Genomic DNA, 19,013 nt, shown 5'->3' with positions numbered 1-19,013 from the left:
AGAAAAGTGGCTTTTCAAAAGCCGTGTCTTCTGCACTCTATAATTTCAGTCAAGTACTCTACAATGTGTGATAGCTTGACAATGTGCTTCACATTGTCTGAACACTGACTATATTATAGGCTTCGGGCCACACAGTTGGTGTAGTGGTCTTGCCTTTGCGGCAAGAAGACCCAGGTTCGAGCCCCGGTTGGAACAAGGGCCTTTCTGCATGGAGTTTGCATGTTCTGCCTGTGTGCATGTGGGTTTTCTTCGGGTTTTCCGGCTTCCTCCCACAGTCCAAAAACATGCAGATTTGGACTCTAAATTGACTGTAGGTGTGTGAGTGTGAGTGAATGGTTGTTTGTCTCTATATGTGTCCCTGTAATGGACTGGCGATCTGTCCAGGATGTACCCCGCCTATTGCCCTATGTCAGCTGAAATTGGCTCAGCACCCTCCCTCGACCCTCATGTGGAGGATAAAGTGGTAGATAATGGATGGATGGATTATAGGCTTCCAGGCTCCACTTAAAGGTAGTGTGTAAAATGTATCAACATTTATTGGTGAAATTGCAGCAAAATATCCCTCAGTGTTCACTTCCAAGTGTGTTGGAGAATCTCTGTAGCCTTCAGTTAGCATCAAACAATTCTAAAAGATTGGTTTTCCCACTACTGAGCTACAGTAAAAACATGGCGGCCCTTAGTGGGTCAATTAAAAACACCACATAAATACATTTAGTACAATGACGTGCCATTATTTTAACTTTAATACCTGCCAAATGAAACATAATTTCAGCTCAATTTTGCACACTGTGCCTTTAAGTTTGCAGGAACAGAAACACAGGGCACAGTCTGTGTGCAGAGAGACAGTGAGAGGGAGTAGAGGATGAAAGGAAGAAACCTGATCGTGGTCAAGTGACACATTTTAAGAGCAAATGGTTTTTGGTCAAATCTCTGACCAATAAAATCCATTAGTCTTGCGAGTGAGTAAGTGAGTGAGAGAGTTGATCAATACATTTTAGTGTCCACAGCAAACTGGGTGAGGCTGTTCAGCACACACTGCTGAGACACAAGACATCACTCGCACTTGGGATTCCTTACAAGACAGCGGGCAGCGGTCTTCACATGGTAAAATATTTGTTGCAATTCATTTTTGTGCGGTAACAAACAGAATTCTCTCTCTTGAATCGTCTTTGTTTGAGAGTAAAATATGGGGTTGATTGTTGCAGGCTTCAAAGGAGAGAATGTCAGACCTAGAGAGTGGCATGGTCACTATAATCCGGATTTTCCACAAATACTCGGGACACAAGTGCAAGCTGAAGAAAGCCGAACTGAAGGAACTTATCAACCATGAGATGAATCATTTCATAATGGTACGTTACATCGATGCAACTGGTGAAATGCTTGGAATAATTCATAGAGCTTTTGAAACACTGAACATGCAGGTGCTTTTTTTTCCATCTATGCCAGGGTTTCACACTGTCCTGCATGTTTTAGATGTTTCCCTGCTCAAACACACCTGGAGCAGGGAAACACCTAGAACATGCAGGACAGTGGCTGATCTGACCCTGATCTACAGTCTCAGGGTGATCATTGGCAGTTTTGGAAAGACGTGACTGAAACACAGTCTTATATTTTAGGAAACTATAATTTGAGTTTAACTCATATTACGTGTGTATGTTAAGCTCAAGCATGTCTTAAATAAAACGTGTACAAGTCCTGTCTCACAGCAGATACTTGTTATAGTAAGAGTAGGTCAGACTAAACCTGTAGAAGCTGATTTGATGTTTTAAAAGTGCTTACATATTTTCTGTAGTTTCTGGATGTGTTCTGCCACAGACATTCAACAAATACATTACAGTGTGTAACTTTGTACTTTAATTTACATTGGTCTAATGTACATATTGAAATTGGCAACAGAATGTATATATGTGTACATGAAATATCAAGAGTGAAACATAGCAAATAAACTTTCATTCATCTTTTCAGTTTTCTTTGAAACCACTGCTGGCCTTGCTGAAGACGTTTAGTCTTATGTTTTATTGACATTCATGAGATTGTTTTTTTTCCCCCTCACAGAAAATCCAAGAGAATGACACTCTGGATGAGCTCTTTGCTGACCTTGATCAGAACGGAGACCTGGAGATTGACTTCAAAGAGTTCATCACCCTCATCTCCATGGTTACCTCGGCATGCCATGAACTCTTCATCCCAACTCATTAGAAATAGTAGTTGCCTTGTGCACCAGTAACTCATTAAAAAGAAGAAACACAGGAACAGTGTCTGAGCATGTTTTGATGGATTGTTATATATTGGATATATTTTGTTTGGTATTATTATTCAATTAAAAGGTTAAATGTGACAACAAAATAAAATCCCATTTTGACCCAAGGTAACATCTTGGCAAGAAACAATGGCAGCAATTTAATCTTATCTTACATATGTACTAAGTCCAATCTACAGTCAAAGAGTAATTGTTTTGACATATTTATTGTCAAAATGAGTGTAGCAGCTGTATTTAAAATGTAAAGAGCTGTTTTTGACCCACCAGCTCCCCCCTGTGGTAAATTAACGGTTTCTCCCTCAGTTAAGCATGTAAATCTCTTGGGAGAGAAAAACAGCACTTTTGAGACAGACTCCCCGGCGTCACAGATTCACTGTCTTAGATTCTTTTCCACAAATTCCAGGATCTTCTTCCAGGCATCTTCCTGGGCAGCGGCATGAGGAGCGGGATGCCCTCCCCACAGAGTTATTACTGCAGAAGAAAACATCTCAGATTACAGTTGTTACTTTTCATTACAAAACTGAACGATAAATGAACAAATGAACGGGACTCACATTTATTTGGTTTGACGCTCCATAGTGACGCTCTTGAATTTGGTGTGTACGGCGGTTCAATCAAGTGTCCAGCACCGTGATACGACAGGTGAGTGAAGAGGTGAGATTTACCTGCAACCCTCAGGCCTTTCTCAATCTGATGACCAATGTGTCAAAGTCATAAAAACAGCAACGTTAATTCAGTATATATATAAACAAATGGCAATAAACTAAAGTGAAAAAGAATGTACCAGGTAAGCATTCTCCCTGCTTGAAGAACTAAGATCATCTTCTCCCACGATGAACATTAATGGACAGTTGATGTTTTCCACCTGCAAAAACACAATTACTCTTTAGCAGTTTTGTAAACGTATATATATATTACTTATGTATATATATTGGTGCCACTGCAGCATAAATAAACAAGGTTAAATTCTTCCTGAAAAGTTATTCAATTAAAAGTTAGACTTTAATTTCACATAAATGCATGTGAACAAGCTGCAAAGCTTTGAGGAGAATATTCTTTGTGCTGATGAGATAAAACTGGAGGATTTTAGCATTGTCAGGTCTGCATTAGTGGACAGAACAATGAAGCTCTTAAAGAAAAGAACACCATCCACTATGTGCTTGCATGTGTCGGTGCCTTTTAATCTGTGCAGGGCAAAATAAAATCTCAAGACTGTCCAGGCAATGTGTATGGGTTATATATATATACAGTATATATACTGTATATATATATATATATATATATGTATATATATATATACACAGTATAAATACTTCCACATCCATAGTAAATAAAACAAATATAGGTCACATATTCAGGCTTTAAAAAAAATTGTGTTAAAAAACTTTTAGTAGTGATATAAAGTAGCAATAATTGAACAGAAGTCACAAAATAGACACTTTTTCTTTTCATTTTGTTCTTAAAAATGAGCCAAGTGAACTTTGACGTACAGTATTTACAAATTTTCCAAATTCTATCCAATTTTAAACATTTTGAGTACTTTTTGCTCAGGTGTGTTTAGATAATTGGTGAAAATATGTTTTTTTTCTATTAGATTGTCTTGGTTGTGCTAAAAAAAAAAGAAGGATATAATTCACTCTATATTGCACATTCTTATAACCTCTGTAAATATTGTACGTTTAGACATGATAATGGAAAAAAGCAGCTGAAATGCTATCTGTTCTAAGAGTTAAATGGAAATACAGCAATACAGTCTGTATGTCACAGTAGTGCTGCACTGTTAACATTACCTTGACTTTGGTGTCTGGGTGAAGATTTGCTGGTAAAGACACTTCTCTGAAACTGACATAACCTCGATGATCGCACGTCCAATATTTTGAATCACTGGAAAATAAAAGTTCACAGGGAGAAAAAAACAGATTTGTGTCTGATCTTAATCAATAGGATGCTTAAGATCCTAAAATGTTAACTATAAATGTAAGATACTTAACCTGAGCAGTCATTTACATATCATTGGGTTCAGACATGACCTCTTCGTTTCGGAGCTTCACAGTGCTTCCTACTGGTCCATTGATGCAAATCAAACACGACGGCTGAAAGTACATAACGTAAATTAGCATTAGCTCTGTACTGCTGACAACTTGCCTATTCATCTTCATAGTCAACAATAGACATAGGACGTGCAGACATACTTTGACACCGCACTGAGTGGCAATTCGAAGAGTCAGGTAAACTCCAAATGAAAGACCGATGATCCCAACTCTGTCAGCACAGACCTGATGTAGACCTTGAAGCAGTTGGAATGCTGACTGTCCAAACAGAACAATGGGATATTTTGAGATGTTCAGAAGGGTATAAATGAAAATATCACAGGACAAATTAAAACCTGTCTCTTATCCTACCTTGAAATATGAATCACCAACATTAAGGGAGTTGGGTAGACCAGGTAAGTCTTTGTGGCTGATGTAGGCGAGTGATAAGCTGGCATAACCTCTGGATGCAAACAGGGCTGAGCGATACTCTGCTAGCCCTCCACCCATCCCCCACAGATCCAACATGGCTGGAAATGGACCTGGACCTGTATGAAAGCAGGACAGATGATGCTGTTGAGAGGACAGTTCCCATCCACCACCTTTATAGAGTATATGCTTTAAAGCCTGTGCTCACCAGGAGGTAAGAATAACGTCCCTACAAGTCCATTTTGGCGAATCTCTATCCTCTTTACGCCTGGTGCCATGTACCAGCGCTCAGCAGTTACAGCAGCCAGCTCAGTGCTCTGTCTCTGACTGGGTGACACATGCCCATCCAGGAGGGAAATGTGCACAACGTATGGAGTTTCTACATTTTTCTTCCTCAGTCTGTGGAAAGAGCACGAAACATGAAAGTCTCATCAGCACCAAACCGTTTAAAACAGGCATTAACATTTGAGTTGGATATGTCAATGGCACCACTGGATGCAAAAAATAACTATTTGAATGGAAGCTTATGGGGAAATTAGCCTATTTTCCGTTTGATTGTAACGTACGTAAACATTTTCCTATGGAGTCGATGGTCTCAGTGGTTGTTCAGTGGCTGTTTAAGGTCTTCTTCAATAGAACATGATATCAACTTAGTACATATGTTCCTGTTCAGAGGAGAACTGACAATAAAGCACAGCTGATGTAAGTCCAGATGTCTGTGAACCTCTGTTTGCAAAACATCAACATGGCGCAGACCAAATCATACATCTCATAACGGGGGTTCAGATTCTTAAAAGTGACATCAAGACCAGACACTATTTGCTATTAACATGTGTATTTTTTGTTAATGTAATGGTTTTGTCTTCTGTATAGTCAGTAAGATTGTGTATTTAGATGGAGGCTTGAAATCAGTCCAATTAACTGAAACAGACCTAAACAATTACATGAACAAGAGTATTGATTGGAAAGACACTGTTCTGGCTGTATACATTGACATTTGTAGGAGGCAGTCAGTGGCTGTGGAGTCCAGGCAAACATTTATGTCCCACATACTTGAAAAACATACATTCCATACATACATTCTTTTGAGTAATTAGGGAGTTTTTGTGATTCTCGGCTGCTAGATTTGCAGTCAGCTCTCCAATTTGAGCTGACAACTGTGTAAACTGCAGTTTTTGCCAGTTAGCCATTGGTAAATGATCTGTGAGTGTTTGTGAATGAATGGGTAAACATGACATGTCATGCCACATGTGCTATCACCTATTTCAGAGGTAGAACAAACCCAATCTTTGAGTTTATATAATTCACAATTTGTATCGAAGTGTAATATTTAAACAATCTTGATGTGTTAGTTTAAGCCAGTAAACCTTTGTTTTTAACCCAGCATTTATCTTAGGGGTAAAGGCTGTTGGGACTGACAGGATGACCAGGGTTTCCACACCTTGGTGATATCAAATTCAGGGACTTTTTAAGAACTAATCAGGACAAAATTTCCTTAAATTCAAGGACAGTATGTGCTGTCACAGCTTAACCCTAGAACACCATTACCGGGTGAAAACCGAGCAAATAAATGTATGTGATTTTCATGAAAACCAAATTTATTTACTTTTTAGAAATTTTTTGTTCCCAAATTTCTAATTTTCCAGTAATTTTGGAGCATGTTTATATGGTCCCCTCGTGATGGTTTTCTTTCATTTTGTTAGACATGACACAGTTTAAAATAAAAGAGCACTACTCAAATGTGTCATGTATTGTCATGTTTTGATATATTTTGATGACAAGTACTTTTTATTGGGTGTATTTATTATCTCGGGTAAAAATCACCCAGCTTTAGAGATGGTGTTTTGAATTTGAGCGATAGTGTTCTAGGGTTAAGATGGAAGAGAAAAATGGAAGAGTCACTTTTATTGATTTGCAGCATGATCTGTATCTGGACAAGTGATTGTCCATGGGATCTTGGGCAAGTCAGTCTTTCTAATGGCGTTTTTCCACTATATAGTACCACCTCTGTACGGTTTGGTTGGTTTTCCATTACAAAAGAAATTACCTAAGGATCACATAATTTGCTCTCTCTTGCTTATTATGTCCTGTTGCACATAATATGTGCAACAGGACCACTTATACATATATTATATGTTAGTTATGGAGGTCTACTTACATTAACTTGTTTTTATGGTCACAGTGTTGGATGGTGTTGGACAGTGTTCGTCAGCCGCGATGTTTCAGAGTGAACATTCACGCCCAGAAGACAGTCTTGTGATTGGCCAATACTATTCAGCACACCAGCTCTCAGAAGTGCAGCTCCCCCCTCTGGAACGGTGGATGCACTGCTACTCATTATCAAAACATTGATTTAACAATGTTTAAAAATAGCTTCTTCAGGACTCCCAGCTGCAGTCCCTTTCATGACTTTGACCCGGAGTCAGAAGACACTGTCGCTCGTGAAACACCTCCAAAACTGACATTATTCTTCTTCTGTGGTTCAATGTACGCAATTGGATGTGTCCGGACTAGTGCCTGGAGCAGGACGATCTGCTGTTAAGGAGAACTAACTACTACGGGATTTTCAGAGATCTTGTTGAGCCCCGAGATTACAATAAAACACAGCGTTCTCAGCAGTGGCTGAACTGTTTGTTTAGAACCTTCAGGGCTTCATAAACAAGGTAATGACGCAGATACACACCAAAAAAAAAAAACATCGTTAATAGGAACTTCCGGTCGAGTTCCGCTTTAACATTACTTGCTCATTGTACTGCATGGAATCTCACATCAACGGTGGAGAGAGACAGTGGACAGTGTCAGGGCCTTTTCCAAATTCAAATACTTTCAAGGATTTCAAGGACCCGTCTGTTGATACTCAGCGAGCTTGTGTACTTGCCTCAAATCTTCTCTTCCTCCAGGAGCTGGCTGCAGTCCCCAGAAAAGTCCCATTGGCTCACAGCCTAAATATGAACCCCCAACTGAATGATCCCTTGTCACTGTTGAAGGACAAAAAGAATAGGGAGACAAGATGATAAATAGCATGTATATGTGAACAGTATGTATACGACAGTGTGCAAACTTCAGTGTGACTCACAGTTGACAGTGCCATCAGCTTTTGTATTATAATGGGCGAATGCCTCCCACAGGTCACCATCATCACAATGCAATTGTGCACAAAGAGTAACTGGAGAGTATGGGGGCAGGAATTGGCCTTTAATGCTGATCGGTTCATCTATGATGGCACGAAGAGGAGCAGCCGTCAAGAGAGGAGCTGGTCTGTTTCTGCTCAGCCACCGTACTGCACCTGCAATTGATTTCAATTATAGTGTATGACACCATCGCCAAATGGAATCGTTTTAAATGGAAAACTTTTAGTTTCATCAAATATACAGGGTTCCCATGGATCCTTGAAAGTTTGTGAATTTGACCCTTGAAAATCAGAAAATATACATGAATCATTGAAAGTGCTTGAATTTTGTGCATGAATGTTGATATTAAGGTCATTTGTCTCCCTTGTTTGTTACAACACCACCTACTGTTTCACGCGCCCTGCATTGCTTGATGTACATTGACTAGGACTATGCAGAACAAACAGTCATAAGTTTTAACTGATCTACAGTCGGTTGTGTAAGACTTTTCTTCCTGTGACGGCACTGTGGTCAATCAGTCGTCGGCAGTCTGGCGATGTCACGCATAGTACTCCTTAAGCATCATTGATATAAAAAGAGGTAGATGTGTCGTCCGCGCTGCTGGCCAATACTGTCGTTGGACACGCCGCCATAAGACATCTATGCTCAGCATGCTTGGAAGAACAAGGGGAGTGACCAGTGACGTCACTATCGGTCCGGGTACTAAAGTATAATCCGTTTTTTTCACAATACCAACAAACGAGAGCACGGAAATTTCCTTGTTTCGTATTGAACCAAAATACGAAAAAACGGAAACAGCGCCCCTATTTCCTTGTTTCGTATTCATCCCAAATATGAACAAACGGAAACAATGCTCCTTTTTCCTTTTTTCGTATTCAACCAAAATACGGAAAAACGAAAGACACAAAACAAAATAACGGCCCAAATTTGTTTTTTGCAAATTCCTTTTTTTGTTTTTCGTTTCTTAATTCTCGAGACGGCGGCTGACAGACCGGAAGCGGAAGTGAAGTGTAAAAACTTCAAAATAAAAGCGTGCTGATTTATTTTCATACAGATTATATACCATTCTCTTTATACACTGTAATGTAGTACATGTATTTTCGTGAAAAGTGAAACTATAACAGCTGGTTGTTTGGGAGAAGGACATGTAGGCTGTAATTACAAGACTTCCATAGATGTTGATCCATTTGAGACAGGTACGTTTGCTTTGTATTTCAGATGACCTGTCATGAGCCAGTTTACATACTATAGCTCCATCTCAGCATATTTGTATTCTAAATCATACAGGGTTATAGGCTATAAGACAAAACATAATAAATCCCTGGGTGGATGCGGGCGCCACCTTGTGGCTAAACATCGACGCTGAAGTCATCAGAACTTAATCACAAGTTTTGATTTTCAAATAATTATTAACACTATTATTGGCCATGTCTGTCTTGACTGCGGCTGATGGCGACCTCTGCTGGTGACATTAGATGCTAGCTTATTTCGGCAGGGTAAACGTTTTCTACAATATCCATTCACACACTCAGCTAAAATAATAAGGACTACATGTCCTTCTCCCAAACAACCAGCTGTTATAGTTTCACTTTTCACGAAAATACATGTACTACATTACAGTGTATAAAGAGAATATAATATAATCTGTATGAAAATAAATTAGCACGCTTTTATTTTAAAGTTTTTACACTTCACTTCCGCTTCCGGTCTGTCAGCCGCCGTCTCGAGAATTAAGGAACAAAAATCAAAAGAAGGAATTTGCAAAAAACAAATTTGGGCCGTTATTTTGTTTTGTTTCTTTCGTTTTTCCGTATTTTGGTTAAATACGAAAAAAGGAGCACTGTTTCCGTTTTTTCATATTTGGGTTGAATACGAAACAAGGAAATAGGGGCGCTGTTTCCGTTTTTTCGTATTTTGGTTCAATACGAAACAAGGAAATTTCCGTGCTCTCGTTTGTTGGTATTGTGAAAAAAACGGATTATACTTTAGTACCTGGACCACTATCCTGCGTCCATCCGTATTGCGAACTCATTTGAATTATGAAACACTTTTTGCGGGGAACATGAAAACGAAAAAGCATTTCTCTGTTTGCTTAGTCTTTTAATTAAGGCACAGAATAAGCAGTCTAGAAGTTGAAAATTAGAATGCAGTTTGGAATATTGATTATTAATTTTATTTATGAGTCAAAAAATGCAGCTACATTTTGAAAATGAAAAAGCATTTCATTTAATACATTTTAATTTTAAAATTTGACATTGAGCAGTCTTGAATTTGAAAATGAAAATGCATTTTGAAATATTGATTATTCATTTTGTTTATGGGTCACAAAATTCAGCTCCATTTTGAAAATGAGAAAGCATTTCTGTTAATGCTTTTTAATTTGAATAATGGCACAAATTTGCTTCCATAACTGTCCACCGTCTCTCGCTGCCGTTTATGTGAGAGTCCATGCAGAAAAGTGATCAAGTAACATTAAGCAAGAGAGTGAATTACATGATGCCTGGGAAAATGTAAATTCCAACATCTCTGGCTCACCAAAGAAAATGACAAAATCTGACTTGCCCAAGATCCCAAGGACAATCACTTGTCCAGATGCAGAGTGTGCTGCAAATCAAAAAAGTGGACACCATGGGCGAAGCAGCGCTTACAAGTTGCCCTCCCATTTTAAGCTGTGTCAGCACATTAAGTCCTCTAATTTGACGGAATTGGTCCTGGAAAGGCCGTGGGAACGTTAAATATATCAAATCTATTAAGATGAATTGACAGACTAAATGCAGAAATGAAATAACATCTCACATCAATAACCAGTTAGTCAAATAAAGAAATTTAAAAATAAATGAGTCAGTCTCTTCATCTTCCCTAGCATCTGTTGGCTTTTGTGCTTGGATCCTGATGTCTCACTGTCTCACTGTCTCTGTCCCTCTCTCTATTTTCCTTCACTCAGCAGCAGTCTCCTCTGTTTTGAACACAATAAGAAAAATAAGAAATCTGAATGTCATAGGTACTGAAAGAGAACATTAAAGCACAAATAAAATGAATATAACTACACCAGTGGTAATAATACAGAATATATTAATATGATTTTTATATGTTTTCAATTGAATCTACAATATAAATGAATAACATACTAACATTCATTTTTATTATACTTTAAGTTAAAACATGCTTGAATTTCCCTGAGGGGACTGATTGACTGACTGACTGATTATCTGTTATAATAACATCACATGCTTTGTTGTTTGATTACAGGGGTCACAAGAGCTGCTCTCAACTGCTGCCTTGCTCGATAAATTTGTGCAATTTAGGTGGATCTCAAAGAAGGATTTCAAGATCATTAAGTCACAAAATAACACATTTGAATGTACTGATCGAGGCAGCAGTGGATCAACAAGTTATGTGTGCCATAATGTATAATCACTGATTTCTTATCTTTTAGGGACAATTTGGTTGAGAAAAAGACATCTGCCCCACACGACAACACTGAAACATCTACAAAAAGCAGTTTCCCTGGGTCAGGAAGTAAGATTTAATGCTTACCTCCTGTGCGATGCACACTGAGCAGTAAACTGAAACATGACATTTTTACTTTTCCCATGTGCTGTATTGTTATCATCGTATGTCGTCTCAGCATAATGAGTTTCTTAAACCTACAGCATGTGGACAAAAGAGTGGCAGTCAAGCACAGAAACTAAACTGTCTGTCAAGTCACACAAAGTGGGCCCACCCCCAGGTAAATATTCAACTAATGATTGTTCCAATGTTGTATAAAGGGTGCACTTTCTAGGCAAAGGTCAATCTTGTGTTAGAAATAGACATTATACCTTTGACCCATAACAATACACATTAACTTACATTACAGAAGCAAACTGAAACATTATTAATGCAAGTCACACTCCAGTGATACAAATCTTTATGTTGAGAAGATGCAGGGAGCGCCTGAGTCTGAGTAAATAAATGTTTTATATGGATTAGCAGCACCTCCACTGACTGAGTACATTAAACAGAAGTCAATCAGTGGCTCTACTTCACGTGTGATAGAGGTGACTGTGTGTGAGCCATCCCTTTTTTCTCAAAATGTCCTCTCGTTTAAAGTTTGTGCTTTTTGGATCAGTGTTAATAAGGATGCAGCTGAATCTGGCTCGTCATATTTTTCATACTGGAAATTTATGGAATAATTATATATATATACAGTGTACATATATATACACAAACATATAAACTGTATATATACACAGTATATGTATAAACAGTGGTAAATCATTGGTTGTTTGGATAAGAAATTTAAGTTAAATATATCATATAGGAGACAGACACGGTGATATTTGAGAAGTGAAATAAAGTTTAGATGATTTACAGAAAGTGTGAAAGAATTATTTAAAGGTGAAGTAAGTAGTTTATAGTGCCATCTAGAGGAGAGGCTGAAATTTACAACAAAGAACTGCTGCTCTGCTCACCCCCTCCCTTCCCTGAGCGCTACGGTATCCTCAGCTGGTCAAATGTCGTCCTCGTTGTCTTTCTCCGTGTCAGCAGATGAGGTTGGTGAGGCGAGGGAGAGGGCGAGCTACCGCGGCCGTAGCAGACGAAGCGGAGAGAGTGGAGGCGGGACTTCCGCTACAAGTAAAGCGACGCTTGATTTGTTCTCTTGCGTTTGTCCTTACAGACTCCGGTAGAAACATGGAGTCTCGCTGCTAACAGTGGCTATGCAACCGCGGCCCGCGACCATGTTATTTTACATGACTTTTTGAAACTCTACGAAAATGAAACAAAAAATATTATACAGCGACTACACAATGCAGGAGCACATAATATGTATACAAAGGTGGATTTTGGGTTATATAAACCCATAAATACTACACATTGTCCCTTTAAACAAAATTAAGCATGTGCATAAATTTAGGCTCCCTTGTCATTTTATTGATTTCAATACCTTTAGCACTAATTATTGGAACTTGGTTTGGTAACCTCAGTGATCCTTGACCTCCATACACAGGTTAATCCAATCATGGAGTATTTAATGAGGTCAATTGTGTTTCTCCTCTTTGCATCTTCTCTGAAGAGTGGCAACATGGGAGCCTCAAAACAACTCTCAAATGACCTGAAAACAATGATTGTTCAACATCATCGTTTAGGGGAAGGATACAGAAAGCTACCTCAGAGATTTAAGCTATCAGTTTCAACTGTGAGGAACATTGTTAGGAATTGGAAGACCACAGGAACAGTTCTAGTTAAGGCCTGAAGTGGCAGACCAAGAAAAATCTCAGATAAGCAGAGGCGAAGGATGGTGAGAACAGTCACAGTCAACCCACAGACCAGCTCCAAAGATCTACAACATCATCTCGCTGCAGATGGTGCCTAAATTTATGCACATGCCTAATTTTGTTTAAATAATTCTTGCACACTTTCTGTAAATCATATACATTTTATTTCACTTCTCAAATATCACCGTGTCTGTCTCCTGTATGTTATATTTAACTGAAATTTCTTTTACAAACAATCAATGATTTATAAAGGAAAATCATGAACATTTACAGGGGTGCCCAAACTTTTGCATACCACTATATATACAACCCTTAGCTTTCCTCTTAACTTTTGTATTTGTATTTATTTATATTTAACTAAGCAGCCATGTAATTCAGTACTTTTTTTGTGTGCATACAATACATTCTATATAGCCTTTGTATATAAAAACAGTAATGGGGAAAAAAAATAACATCGTAACAGAAAATAGTCATGGAAAAATCTGCCTAAGTTCTTGGTGTGTTAAGGGTTAATGTATTCATCATTTGCATGGTTGACCCTTTGGTTGAGGGTTAGGGTCAACCAAAGGGTCAACCATGCAAATGATTCACTCAGAAGAACTTTCGCGGCAAATGAAGTAGATGAACTCTACAAACAGACATGAGAAGCAACTGAAAACATACACAATAATAATTGATCATTGACCAACCTTGTGCTCTCGTGCTTTGTTTGGAATCACGAGAGCAACAACTGTACCAAGTTTGGTTCAAATTGCAACAACTATGTGCGACTTAGACACCAAAAAATAAAACATTCAGCTTTTTCTGCAATTTTGACCACTTAATCTTGCGTCAAAAATTCCCAAAAAATTCCTCAAGAAAATTTGGACTAAGCCTAACACACTCACCAAATTTTGTCCAGATCGGAGTACTTTTGTCTGACCATAGGCCAACTTCTGGGGTAGCTATAGAGGCTAGGCTAGGCACGGGTTGAGGCCCTATGGCACTATCACATTTTTTGCCTACCTGACCTCCATGCGAAATTTCAAGAGTTTTTATGTATGTTAACACCCTCAAAATTGAGTGCAATATCGGATAAAAATCCAAGTGAACAGAAACAATCGGTTCCTCGAAGAGCCGTTGGCCTTGGCACGTTTCATGCTCGGGCCCTAATAAGTTTTTAAGGGTATTCCAACAGATAGAAATGACTGGGTGAGGTGTAATCTGGCAAATATTACCCTTGTGAGAGAAACCATTGATTTTGAGGCAGCAATTGGGTCCCAAGGTAGGAGCCCAAATCACTTTTTGGCAACTGGAATACTGCACGTTACTGTTTGCAATAGCCCTTTACAGGTACTTCAACGGGTAAAAAAAAAAAATACAGTAAGTCACACCCCTTTTATCAACACAGTTAAACCAGTTGTTAAAAGCATACAGATGTGGCCAACAACAGTACAGCGAGGCCAGAGCGAACCTGAAGAGGGGCATCAGGGATGCGAAGGCCAGCCGGCCCAGACAGGGTACCAGGGCGGGTTCTTAAAGACTGCGCTGCAGAGTTATCTGAGGTATTTACAAATATCTTCAACTCATCTCAACTGCAGTGCTCTGTCCCCAAGTGCCTGAAAACATCCACCATCATACCTGTCCCCAAAAAGACAGCAGTGTCTGAGCTAAATGATTACAGGCCCGTGGCTCTGACGCCTGTAATCATGAAGTGCCAGGAGAGACTGGTGCTAAACCACATCAAGGATCCTCATCAAAATGCCTACAGGAGCAACAGGTCAACTGATGACGCCATCTGCACTATGCTCCACACTGTCCTGCACCACCTGGAACATCCTGGGACCTATGCACGGCTGCTGTTTGTGGATTACAGTTCCGCTTTTAATACCATCCTACCCAGCAGACTGTTTTTCAAAATGCAAAACCTGGGCATAGAGTATAACATCTGCCTGTGGATCATGAATTTTTTAATCAACAGGCCTCAGTCAGTCAGGATGGGCACTCACCACTCCTCCACCCTGACACTGAGCACAGGTGCCCCATAAGGTTGCATGCTCAGCCCTTTCCTCTACTCCCTGTACACTCATGACTGCACCCCATCACATAACACCAACGCCATCATCAAATTTGCGGATGATACTACTGTGGTGGGGTTGATCAGCAAAAACAGCGAGTCTGACTACAGGAAGGAGGTGCAAAGGCTGACAATGTGGTGCAAAGAAAATTTCAGGTTCCTGGGCAATAACATCACAGAGGACCTGAAATGGACTGACAACACCAACATCCTGGTAAAAAAGGCACAACAGAAGTTATACTTTCTGAGAGCACTCAGGAAGATCAACCTGTCCCAACACCTGCTTGTGTCCTACTACCGCTGCACTGTTGAAAGTATTATGACTTATGGCATTTTGACATGGTACGGAAGCTGCTCTGCAGCAGACAAAAAGGCCCTGCAGAGAATCATCAACACAGCACAAAAGATCACCAACTCCCAACTACCAGCTCTTTCACTCTCGTTGCATGAAAAAGTCACAGAACATCATTAAAGAGCCCTCTCATCCTGCCCCACCACCTCTTTGAACTTTTGCCATCAGGCAGAAGATACAGGTCCATCAAAACACACACCACACGTTTCCGGAACAGTTTCTATCCCACAGCAATAGTCGCATTGAACATTGTAGCACACCAACAGACTATATAAGTGCAATATTAATTGCGATGTGCAATATAAATGAGTGAAATTGAACTGTTTACTGGCCTGACATAATTGGTATTGTACGTGTTGTATGTGTGGGAATATATGTGTGTGTGTGTGATGCTTGAAATCCTGCGGGATTAGGGTTTGGCTGTAAGTGTACAGTGTTTTTATTTATTCTATTTTTATTCCTTTTATTTATCTATCTTTTAACTGATGTGGCCGTACTCTGACTGTGCACCTTAATTTCGTTGTACACATGTGTATAATGACAATAAAGTATCTTGAATCTTGAATCAAATGTAGTGATTTTGAAGAAAAATATCCCCTCAGCCACAAGGTAGAAGCACAGATCACTTTTTTGGCAGCAGGATTACTGCATGTTACTGTGTGCACTAGTCCTTTACATGTATTTCAACAGGTGAAAAATAACTTCTTTTTTTTAACTTAGAGGGACACTGCGTAGTATTTATGGGTTTATATGACCCAAAATCCATGTTTGTATACATATTATGTGCTCCTTCATTGTCTAGTTGCTGTATAATATTTTTTGTTTCATTTTCGTAGTGTTTCAAAAAGTCATGTAAAATAACATGGCGCCGAGACGAGGCTGAGAGCGGATCTTTTTACGCGTTTAGAATGGAGGAGCACACGTATTTTACAGCAAATAAAGGAACACCAGTACCTGACCGTACTCTGCACCACGGAGAAAGACGACGAGGACGACATTTGACCGGCTGAGGATACCATAGCGCTCAGGGAAGGGAGTGGGTGAGCAGAGGAGCAGCATCTCTCCTCTAGATGTCACTATAAACCACTTACTTTACCTTTAAAGAAATCTATAATACAGTTTTTCTCAATTGTTTACACACAAATTCTGGTACTTGAGACACAATGACCACAACAGGTAACTCATGCACCAACACCCTGAACCAACTCTGCTAAACTACAAGCACAATTCCTGCTTTACACTCAAATTGCAGTTGTAAAACACACTTTTTTCAAAACACTACACACAATTCTGTGTAGGAAAATTAACTTTAGAATTTTGAATGACAGTGTGTTCCTTGTGAAAACAAGAGATTTTCTTCATGAAAATTGTGGCAAATGCAGAGAATTGTGTGTAGTGTTTTGAAAAAAGTGTGTTTTACAACTGCAATTTGAGTGTAAAGCAGGAATTGTGCTTGTAGTTTAGCAGAGTTGGTTCAGGGGGTTGGTGCATGAGTTACCTGTTGTGGTCATTGTGTCTCAAGTACCAGAATTTGTGTGTAAACAATTGAGAAAAACTGTATCTACCGCTTCACCCTCCACCGGAGGGTTGCAGGCTGACATCACAGGGCCTATAAAAACAATATTCTAAAATATTTTACACACTTATGTATGTAGTGTCTGTAGTAAGTGTAACACTAAACACTAAAAAAGGCCTAAGTCATTATGATCAATGGAGAAGAAGTGTTTTCCATTCATCATAGTGTTTTACATTGAGCACATCAGTGTTCAACTGGTTCTAATGTCTGTTCATATGATGGTTTGTGTGTCATTTGAAAACAAAAAAATGTGGCCAAAAACAGTTACTACACTCAAAATCAAAACACTGCTGCAGGTCATATCCGCCTTCCACTCCACCCCTCCCTTCCAGAGTCGAGGTTACCAGAGCGGTTGACATGTAACTCCGTCAGCAACGAGCGAGGAACCATCGTTTTATCATAAATGAGTGGCTCTAAGACACACAATTCTGTTCTCTCAGTAAAGATTGTAAGCGCCATTTGAATATAATGTTTTGAGTTGATTGTGAAATTTGAGCTTTCTGGGCTTCTATAGCTCTGTTAGATATACAGGAAGTGAAGTGTTAAAAAACGTGTGTGTGTTCAATAAAGATTGAGGGAACGACAGAGCAACACGGTTGTTTTACCGTCGTTAGCACCATCCCAGCTCAACGAGGAGTAAGCAGTCTCATGTCGTTCTTTAGTGGTTAAAGAAAAAGAAAAAATAACAAAGAACGAAGATAGCCACTACAAAGATCAAGATATAAATTAAATAAATTATGGTAACATTAGCTGTTGACTAGGGATGGATATATCAGATGGAATAACTTTATGCATGATATTTGAAAGAACTGTCCTTCATTTTGGCCTCCCCTTTTACAATGTTATATAGCAGTGTTGGGCCTAGCCATTGTCATCTGTTGAGGCCTACTGGGAAGCCATAAAGCCTGGTGAAAAGTTTGAGGTCATAAAAGGCCTCATGGTTGAGAACAAAGAAAGAGAAGGCCACCCCACCAGGGAGAATCAACACCCTGAAGATCTACATCCTTGCTGGCCGAGCTGTGAAGATTCTATTTTGTCCTTTCCTACCCCATTTTTGGTTTTTACCCTTTTTATTTACTTTTATTTTTGATCCAAGGACCCCGTGAATAACTCCCTGTGAGTTATTCCCCATTATTCCTGCAGAAAAGGACTGTGATTTGCACATGGTCCTAACTACCGTCGCCCAGCTGTCCCTGTCGTGAGTCGGTGGACCACGTATTACACAGCTCCAGAGCTGCGCAACGAGACACCCACTCTCTTCTCCGGTTGATGTCAGTGCTTGCTTGTTTGTGACAAAGGGTAATTGAAAGAAGCCAATGTACGATCTCACACCTTCCTTGTTAATCATTAATGAATACTAATTTACTTATTATTAATTGGTGATAACTGATAGTCGAGACACTTAAAGGTTGTTAAATAACAGTCTTTCTGTCATTAAGAGGAGTGGTGCCCCGTTTTTAAGAAAATTAATAACAAAATTAATTATTTAAAATAATTCATCATTTGTATTAATATTCTCTCACCAATTTCAAAGTTGAATCACAACAGCAGGGCTGTGTGAGACATCGTGGCATGCAGGGCAAATTACCACCACACACCCAATATATTATTCATGGTAATATTTTATGCATCGCAAGCTTATTAATGCTTTATACAATAATAAGGTAAATAACGTTGACACTGCCCGGAATCAATCCTACAACCTTCCCGACACGATTCCACCTATTTAACCACTCTGCTACCGCTATTATTCTCTCCATGCATGTCAGAAGAAGACCATTAGGTTAGATTAGAAACGCTGTCCACCACGGTGCGGTGGTGGTGGCACGCAGCTGCCGGAGCCACAACCCCCGCTGCACCGAAGCGGGTATGGCAGCCGTACGGCAGCCTTCAAAACCGAGGGAACAGTTAAACACAGAAC

General features: G+C 39.4%; 2 protein-coding genes across 2 annotated transcripts; one reads left to right on the top strand and one right to left on the bottom strand.

Annotated features, from left to right (window-relative positions):
- Positions 1 to 1,220: 1,220 nt before the first annotated feature.
- LOC310925582 (protein S100-B-like) lies at positions 1,221 to 2,199 on the top strand (the record flags this gene model as incomplete). The annotated part of the gene is made up of 2 exons (XM_083887563.1): positions 1,221 to 1,349; positions 2,056 to 2,199. 2 exons carry the CDS (start codon positions 1,221 to 1,223, stop codon positions 2,197 to 2,199), a joined length of 273 nt encoding a protein of 90 aa, XP_083743689.1.
- Positions 2,200 to 2,630: 431 nt separating this feature from the next.
- On the bottom strand, positions 2,631 to 8,489 carry LOC310926192 (bile acid-CoA:amino acid N-acyltransferase-like; the record flags this gene model as incomplete). Its single annotated transcript, XM_083888291.1, has 11 exons — positions 2,631 to 2,731; positions 2,815 to 2,950; positions 3,045 to 3,125; positions 4,051 to 4,144; positions 4,268 to 4,353; positions 4,453 to 4,569; positions 4,663 to 4,838; positions 4,928 to 5,118; positions 7,598 to 7,697; positions 7,796 to 8,005; positions 8,462 to 8,489. 11 exons carry the CDS (start codon positions 8,487 to 8,489, stop codon positions 2,631 to 2,633), a joined length of 1,320 nt encoding a protein of 439 aa, XP_083744417.1.
- Positions 8,490 to 19,013: the final 10,524 nt, after the last annotated feature.

Source organism: Microchirus variegatus (genome assembly GCF_963457635.1).
Source record: "Microchirus variegatus genome assembly, chromosome: 4".
NCBI classification, from domain to species: Eukaryota; Metazoa; Chordata; class Actinopteri; order Pleuronectiformes; family Soleidae; genus Microchirus; species Microchirus variegatus.
This window is presented reverse-complemented; position numbering and strand designations above follow the sequence as displayed.